At 43.6% G+C, this 8,938-nt stretch overlaps 1 protein-coding gene across 1 annotated transcript in view; it reads right to left on the bottom strand.

Annotated features, from left to right (window-relative positions):
- CCDC65 (coiled-coil domain containing 65) overlaps nt 1-7,642 on the bottom strand; it is a 10,332-nt gene extending 2,690 nt beyond the window's left edge. The window contains exons 1-4 of the mRNA XM_012653466.1: nt 7,290-7,642; nt 6,529-6,696; nt 1,192-1,361; nt 516-654 (exon numbers count right to left, since the gene is read on the bottom strand). Of these exons, the coding sequence (XP_012508920.1) occupies nt 516-654; nt 1,192-1,361; nt 6,529-6,696; nt 7,290-7,421 (609 nt within the window). The 5' untranslated portion in view covers nt 7,422-7,642. The remainder of the gene's footprint in view (nt 1-515; nt 655-1,191; nt 1,362-6,528; nt 6,697-7,289) is intronic.
- Between the last annotated feature and the right edge of the window lie 1,296 nt (nt 7,643-8,938).

The raw sequence follows: 8,938 nt of genomic DNA, 5'->3' as shown, positions 1-8,938 counted from the left end.
AACAGAGTGAGACTCAGTCTCAAAAAAAAAAAAAAAAAAAAAAAACAAACAAACAAAAAAAAACCACATTGGCGTAAAATAAAAACAAAGAACCGCACATCCAAACCTAGGCCTATGGGCTGGCTAAGTTTGCAACCTCCAGGATGGTGGAAAGCTCTTTGGGCCAAGGACCGGGAGACCTAGATTCTCCTTCTCGCTCCACCACAAACCAGCAGCAAGACTTTGGCAGGTCATTTTATGTCTTTGGGCCTTAGTTTTTTCATCTGCAAATCACAGGGGTGAAGCCAGATAATCTCCATGCTTTTTAGCTCTAAAATGCATTTCTTTGACATTTTAGAATAGTCCTCCCTCCTGACCAGTTTTCATAAAATTACAAAAAGCAGTAAGGGTACCTACAGTGGCAACAGACTTTTATTGACTGTGTTGGTTAAAGGGGTCTCTTCTAGCTCTAGTAGCCTTGAGTACTTTTCTCTCACTTTTCTCCTAGTTCTTGCCCATCTGCTCTCCCTCTGTACCTTATTTTTGAGGTCGTCCCACATGCTCTGGTACTCCAGCTTGCTTTCATACTCAGAATCTATACAGTTCTGCTCCATGGCCATGAAGACATCTTGTAGATAGCGAATCTCTTTCTCATGCTGGTCAATAATTGTCTTCCTGTAGGAGACAAGACACTGTCCCTGCTCTGAGGGATAAAGCATATGGACCAATAATGACCACTCAGAGCAGTATATAGTAAAACTATATGAATGGTACAAACTCGTAGGTACTAAAGGAGAAAAGAGAGAGGGAGGGCTCTGTTCCTTTTAGGGCCAAAAAGAATGAATAAGATTATTTTATTTTGACTTTTGAATAGGTAATACATTCACATGATACAAAAATCAGAAAATACAAAAGGTTACAGTGAGAGAAGTCTCCCTCACATCCCTGTTCCCTGCAGATGAGTAGGATTTTGATAGTTGAAAGTGAGTGGTAAGGCATACAGACAGGGGCCTGGCATGGGTAAAGGGAAGCTAAGACTGCAAGCTTAACCTGAGTTTGTTTAAAAGGAGCTCAGGATCTTCTCTGCTGGGGATCATGTCATAATCAAGGTGGGATGCTCCAACACACTAGCCACTTGCTTACAGGCAACTCTATGACTCAGACTCTGGGCACTGCCCTACATTTAATTCCCCATCTCTTAGGCCCCCATACCTTTCTGTCTCAAACTCCTTGGTTAGGGCCTCCAGCTCCGTGTTGTAACTTTCCTCCAGGAGGTTAAGCCGAGACCTCTGTAGGGCCAAGAGCTGGTCGACATTGTGCAAGTGGCTGCGCAGGGCATGGGTGTACTGCTCCTCGGCTTCTGACAGGTCTTTTGCTAAAGACTGGGCAGGAAAAACAGTTACCATTCTAGCTGAATGGCATCTATATGAGAAAATAAAAATGTATTCAGCTGGCTGGCTGGATGGCATGATGGCATTTTTTCCTTAGTTTCTAATGCCAATTCTTTGGCTTCAGGAGTGCTAGCTCTCCCATTCACTCTTGACTACAAAGCAAGAGTAATGTCAAGGAGCCCTATGAAGCCACCCAGTGTCCTGTGGACAACTAACATTTACAATGATGGAGCTACTAATAAAGGGAACCAGGGATGCTTGCAGAAATGGCTGATTTGAGGTGTGAGGCAGAAAATATGTTGAATCTAGGGTGTCTTATCATACAAGATAGCAAAGAGGCTTGCTAAGACCAATAGGGTCATGTCAGAAGGACTCAGGAACCAACGTGTAGTGGCTCACTGTGGCAGATTTTATTTTCTAAAGAAGAGCATAGCAATATCTCCCAACCTACAATTTTCTGCAATTTGATTTTGCCACTCCCCCATCAAAACACAGAGTCTCTTCTTTGATCTCCTTGAATTTAGGCAGACCCGTGACTACTTAGATCGACAGAAAATGGTGGAAGTGACACTGTGCCAGTTCCAGGCATGGCCCTTGTTTGGCCTGGCAGCTTCTGTTTCCTGCCCCTTGGAACGCTTGTTCTTGGGATGCTCCCTCCAGGAACCCAACTGTCATGCTGTGAGAAGCCCAGCGCACATGGAGGGGCCACATAAAAGCATTCCAGTCAACAGCTGGCTGAGCTTCCAGATGACAGAATCAACTGCCAGGCATCTTGGACATCGATCCCAGTCAAGCCTTGGATGACGGCACCTCCAAATGATGTCTGACTGAAAACTGTTCTTACTTGAGAGACCCCAAGGAAAAACCACCCTGAGCTCAGTCAACCTACAGAATCAGGACAACTAAGAATAAATTGTTGTTTTAAGCCAGTATTTCAGGGGTGGTTTGTTATACAGCAATAGATATCTGGAACACTTCCACTAGCAAAAAAATGGACAGTTTGAGTATCAATAAGGATAAGAACTGCACTGTATTGAAGAATATCAAATATGTTTGATTATGAGTTCATAAGGATACTTAAAAAAAAAAATCAGCCGAGTGTGGTGATTCACGCCTGTAACCCCAGCACTTTGGGAGCTGAGGCAGGAGGATCACCAGAGTCCAGGAGTTTGATACCAGCCTGGGCAACATTGCAAGACCCTTGCCTTGTCTCTACAAAAAACAAAAATAAAAATAAATCAGCCAGGTACAGTGGTGTGCACCTGCAGTCGTTTGGGAGGCTGAAGCAGGAAAATCGCTTGAGCCCAGGAGTTTGAGGTTACAGTGAGCTATGATCATGCCACTGTACCCCAGCCTGGGTGACAGAGCGAGACCCTATCTCTAAAAAAATTTTAAAAATTAAAAAAATTTTAAAAATCAGTTACCGTTGGTGGATGTCAAACAACCTATTTATTTATTTATTTATTTATGGAGACAAGGTCTCACTCTGTCCCCCAGGATAGAATGTAGTAGCATCATCATAGCTCACTACAACCTCAAACTCCTGGGCACAAGTGATCCACCTGCCTTGGCCTCTCGAGTAGCTGGGACTACAGGTGCACACCACCACACCTGGGTAATTTTTCTATTTTTTATAGAGACAGGCTTTTGCTCTTGCTCAGGCTGGTCTTGAACTTCTGACCTCAAATGATCCTCCTGCCTCGGCCTCCCAGAGTGCTAGGATTACAGGTGTGAGCCCCAGCGCCCAGCCTTTTTTTTTTTTTTTTTAAACTCATAAATAAAGAAGAGAAGGAATCAAGCATTTATCTTGCCCTTCCTATATGAACTATACTTCTGGGCAACTGAATGTTAAATAATGGGAAATATCTCTTTATAGAAGTATTCAAGCTAATAAATGAAAAAAGAATGACAATATTAGAAAGTCAGCATTTAATCCCCAACGAATTAGTAGACAATCAGCAGCTCCTCACATCACAAAAAAAGAGATAACTAGACATTATGTGTCAACCTGATAGAAGAATACAACATCTCCAAGCATCTAGATTCAATTACTAAAATACAGGACATAAGGAGGACAAAGTAACAGTACAGAATATTATACTATTGTAAAAAAACAAAATAAGAAGCTCTTTATGGGAAAATATGGAAAAATCCTCAAGATATATTATTAACTGAAAAAAGCAAGGGGCAGAACAGTGTGTAATACTGTCATTTGTGTAAAAAAGTTTACTCATGAAACTAGAATTATTGGGAGGAACACCGGCTAGCTAGATGGCAGTGGTGGGAGAAAACTTTTGCCTATATAACCTTTTTCATCTTTTGAATTTCGAACAGTGTGAATGTGTTACCTTCAAAAAAGTAAAACAAATTAAAATTAAATAAAACAGAAAAGCATTTACTGAATGCCCACATGATCCAGGCACCTTGAGTCCACTCACCGGTAACTACCATGACCTCTACACAGAGCTGGCTTTTACCTTATAAGTTTAGAATGAAAAAAGGATCCTATAAAACAGGTTCTGATAATAGAAAACTTCATTCACTTAACAAACATTGACCAAACCCTTGCACCAGCACTGTGATGGATGCTGAAGATTCAGAGATGAAAAGATATGTTCGCTGCTCCCAAAGGAGCTTATAGTCTAGTAGGAAAAGAATTACATAAACCGAAAATCACAATATAATATGGAAATTGCTATGAGGTTGATACTTTATTAAGTGACAATGGGATATAAAGAACTGAATGCCTACATCTGGCTAAGAGCACTAGGGAAGGCTTCATCAAAGAGATGTCATTTGTATCAATTCTTGAAGGAGTGAAAGTTTGCCAGGAAACTGTGAGATTCAGAGAATTTCAGATAGAACAGCATGTGCAAAGGCTATTAAGGTAAGAAACAAAGCTGGCTGTTTGAAAGGTATAGGTAGGGGCCAGATCATGAAGTGCCAACTACAGCAGGACAGTGGGGAAGGAGAGCAGGGCATGGCTTTGAAAAGTACTTACGGAGAAGATTTATACAAGACTTAGTAACAGAAGAGGTCAGAGATGGAGGAAAAACCTAGGATGATTCCCTCCCAGATTTCTGGCTTGGGTGATTTGGTGAATTTGGTGAATCGAGCCACCCCAATAGAAAGTATAAGGATGACCAGATTGTGGAGGATGGAGAATGGGCTGTCTGGGGAAGGGGAAGCTCATGAGTTCAGTTGTGAGGACAGTGCAACAGCCAGAAATTGGTATCTGCGAAGCCTAATACAAGGATTTGGAACTCAAGAGAAAAATCTAGGCTGCTGTTATAGACTTGAGAGTCATCAATATGTAAGTGGTATTTAAAGCCAGGGTAATGAGTAAGATTGTCTAGGCCCCAGACAACTGGTCAAAGAATGAAATGGCCAGACTCAGAAGTCTGGGGAATGCTAAAGTTCAGGGGTTGGTAAGAGGAAGATGAACTCGCAAGGAAGACTGGATGTATATGTTCCAGAGGCAAAATAAATGCCAGAATGTCATGGAAGACAAGGGAGAGTTTAAAGATGTAGAGCACGACCAAGAGTGTCAGTGCCATAGAGAGGTCACGTTAGATGAAGATTAAATGAAGCCACAATTCTGGACTGGTGGCCTTTACCAGAGCAATTTCCTAGAGAAGGGTGGAAATCAGCTGTTCTGGGATGCAGGATAAATGGGAAGTGAAGAAATGGAGATAGCAAGTGAGGATCACTAACATTTGCACATTTCATATGTACAGTCTCAGTTATTCGGGAATGCCCCTGAAGGTGCTTAATATTAGTAGTGTGTGATTTACCTAAGGCAAGGACTGTAATCATAAACTGCAAGGCTATTGGGCAGGAAGAAGTAATTGGCTCGTGGGTAAACCTGGCCAACTGCTCAGCTTCCCTTAATGAACACCGCTGGTACTTGTCTCATCAAGTCTTTGATAACTTCTAACAAGGGCCTGAAAAAGCCACTTAAGAAGCCATAAGGCGTAACTAGTGGGGTGAGGCCTTCTAATGTATAATGGTTTTTGCAAATTTGGGGACTCTTAATGAATATCTCTTGAGGCTGCCCAAGATCTGCTGAATTTTTTCCCCAGGGCTTAGGCTATGAAGGAGAGATGTGTGTTTTCTAGAGTGGGAATACTATGTTGGCAATGTCTATTTTGCTATTACTGTGGGATTTTTTGTTTTGTTTAAAATGGAAAAGACTAAGGAGTAGTCAGTAAACAGAGGTAGGATATAACAAGTAGGATGAAAGAAGGGATACAGCAAAATCCCTTAGAAGAAAATATGGGATAGAATTAAGAATTCAAGAACCTTCTAAGAGCATAAGGATAGCTGATTGAATTGCTTAGAAATCCAGAACTGTGGCCAGGTGCAGTGGCTCTTAGCATTCTGGGAGGCTGACGCAGGAGGATGGCTTGAGGTCAGGAGTTCGAGATCAGCCTGAGCAAGAGTGAGATCCTGTCTCTACTAAAAATAAAAAAAATTAGCCGGGTGTGGTGGCGCACACCTTGAGTCCCAGCTACTTGGCAGGTTGAGGCAGGAGGATTGCTTGAGCCCAGGAGTCTGAGGTTGCTGTGAGCTAGGCTGATGCCACGGCACTCTAGTCCAGGCAACAGAGTGAGACTCAGTCTCAAAAAAAAAAAAAAAAGAAATCCAGAACTGCTTTTAGCTATGGAGATCTTCCCAACCTTATCCAGGGCCACTGAAGTTGAATCAAAGAGGCCAAACAATTGGTTGGATGAAGCACTTGCAGTGGGAGTCAAACCCATGCTCTAGTCCTAGTTTTCTCACTGACTAGCTATGTGGCCTTGAGCAAGTCAGTTCCCCTCTCTTGAACTGAGCCCGCTGACATTGAAATGAAGGTGTGGGACTAATTTCAAGTCACCAGGTAATGTCTACTGTGCCTTACAACTCTATTATTCTATGGTAATGGTTTGGGGCAGTAGATAACCAAGGATAGTGGCTCCTCTAAGGGAGGGAGAGGGATGAATGACAGCCCAATATTCTAATTTGCATTTCAGTGAAAACTGTTATTACCAATAGCCTGGCTTTCTCACAGCCTGCCTCTTGTGAGGGCTTTAAGATTGATTAATTCACTAGGCTCACTCTATTAAGAGAAGAGGTCAAGAAAGGCATACTCAAGCGTTTCCTTAGAAAGAGTACCTACCTTGATTACACTGTCCTTGCAGTCCACCACTCGTTCAAATGTTTGGCTGAGGATCTCAATGTCCTTATGAAGTTCTCTGGTCTTGACTTCCCGAAGGACAGTTCTCCACTGTGTGTTAATCTTATTAAGGTTCAGAGCACTGTTGTGTTCCTCCTTGGCCAGCTTGTCCTATGTGAAGGAATAAATACACCTCCAGGAGGTCAGGGCCAAAATCCCTGACACAGTACAACAAACAAGATCACTCTTAATTTGTCAGCTGACATCTTACCCCGTATCTTTTCCCAGCCACCAAAGCTCCTGATGGCTAACACCAGGGGGTTCCTGTTCTTGTTTTGGGAGGGACTGAAGTAAGATGGGAACAGCCTGATGGCATTTTAGGAAGGACAAGGGTGAATTTCCTTCAGGGTGGGAGCAGCAGAGCAGGATGTTGTTTGTAATGACCCATCTCCAGGGAGAATATCGGAATTCCAGACAGGTCCGACAGCTGACAGGACCTACTGTCCTAGTTCTGGGGCTCAGTAGAGACTGCCAAGCTCGAAGCTCTATACCACCCACCCCCGCTCCATGCTTTGCAAAGAACTCCCCCGCCTCCCAAACAATGTTGCCTGACATCTAAGTATATCTGGGTCTCAGGATTTCCGGAGGAGAAGGAGGAGGAGGCCGGAATGAAAATGAAGCTGCCGCAATGACAGGGCCCAGACGACAGGGTCAGGGCAAGGGGTGGGTGGAGATGGGCAGGACGCAATGCAAAAGGCCATCACCTTCAAGAACTGGCTGAGGAGCCTCTCTTTCTTCTTGGCCATCTCCTCCTCTGCCAGCAACTTCTGCTGAAACAGAAGCAGCTGCTCCTCATTCGACAAGGGTGTCTTGGCCTTTTTTTCTTTCTTAGACATGGCTAAGCGAGGGATTGGATTCCGGCAAGGAGCCTTGGCCCGCCTCGGCCAGTGTTAGAGGGTAGAAGGAAAACGCCCCTACAAATGGGGCTGCCAGAACTGCCCCTGGGCGGTAGTGGAACCTTAGATCTCAGCTCTCGGGCAAGAGAGAGCCCCCGCTATTGGTGAGACAGACAGAGCTCCGGGGTGAAAAGACGCACGTCGTCTCCTAGCAACGAGGACCTCGCTAAAATGGCGCGGCAAGAGGCCAGACCAGCGAGGTCTTGGAGCGCCCCCTGCCCACTGGAGGACCGAGGTCACTTTTTTTTTTTTTTTTTTTTTTTTTTTTTAGACAGAGTCTCACTGTGTTGCCCCGGCTAGAGTGCTGTGGCGTCATCCTAGCTCACAGCAACCTCAAACTCCTGGGCTCAAGCGATCCTCCTTCTGCCTCAGCCTCCCGAGTAGCTGGGACTACAGGCATGCGCCACCATGCCCGGCTAGTTTTTTTTTTTTATATATATTTTTAGTTGTCCAATTAATTTCTTCCTATTTTTAGTAGAGACGGGGTCTCGCTCTTGCTCAGGCTGGTCTCGAACTCCTGAGCTCAAACAATCCGCCCGCCTCGGCCTCCTAGAGTGCTAGGATTACAGGCGTGAGCCACCGCGCCCGGCCCGAGGTCAGTTTTTGAGAGAAGGTCCTTTTACCTGTCAAAAACCCTAGTCACCTCGGTGCACTTTTAAAAACCTTATTGTTTGTTTGTTTGTTTTAAAAGAATGGCCATAATAAAAATGTAATAACAAATGTTGCATAGAATGTGGAGAAACGGGAACCCTCATATTTTTCTGATAGAAATGTAAAATGGTGCAGCCACTTTGGGAAACAGTTTGACAGTTTCTTAAAACGTTCAACATAAATTTACCATGTGACTCAACAATTTCACTGTAAGGGACCTGTCTAAGAGAAATGAAAACATGTATCCACACAAAGACTGGCACAGGGGGCCGGGCGCGAGCCTGAGCAAAAAGAGTGAAACTCTGTCTCAAAAAAAAAAAAAAAAAAAGACTGGCACAGGAATCTTCTCGGTCCGTTTGGAAAAATTGGAAACAACCTAAATGTCCATCAACATGTGAATAGGTAGACAAACTATACTATGTCTATCCCATGGAATACTATTCAGAGATAATAAGGAACAAACTATGGATACCTGTCATGATGTGGATGAACCTCAAAAATATGCTCATTCAAAGAAGCCAGACACAAGAGACTGCATGTATGGTTCCACGTATATGAAATATCCATGGTTCCACGTATATGAAATATCCAGGAAAGGCCAAACTATTATATAAATACAGAAAGGAGATCACTGTTACAATCCTATCCTAACCCCACGACTTTAGTAGATAATTAGGTCTAGACATGTCATGAAGGTAGAGCTCCCATATGGAATTAGTGTCCTTAGAAGACAAGAAAGAGATTAAAGCTGTCTCTCTTGGCCTTGTGAGGATACCAGGAGAAGACTGCCACCTACAAACCAGGAA

This window comes from Propithecus coquereli, unplaced genomic scaffold (assembly GCF_000956105.1).
Source record: "Propithecus coquereli isolate 6110/MARCELLA unplaced genomic scaffold, Pcoq_1.0 Scaffold111, whole genome shotgun sequence".
Classification (NCBI taxonomy): domain Eukaryota; kingdom Metazoa; phylum Chordata; class Mammalia; order Primates; family Indriidae; genus Propithecus; species Propithecus coquereli.
This window is presented reverse-complemented; position numbering and strand designations above follow the sequence as displayed.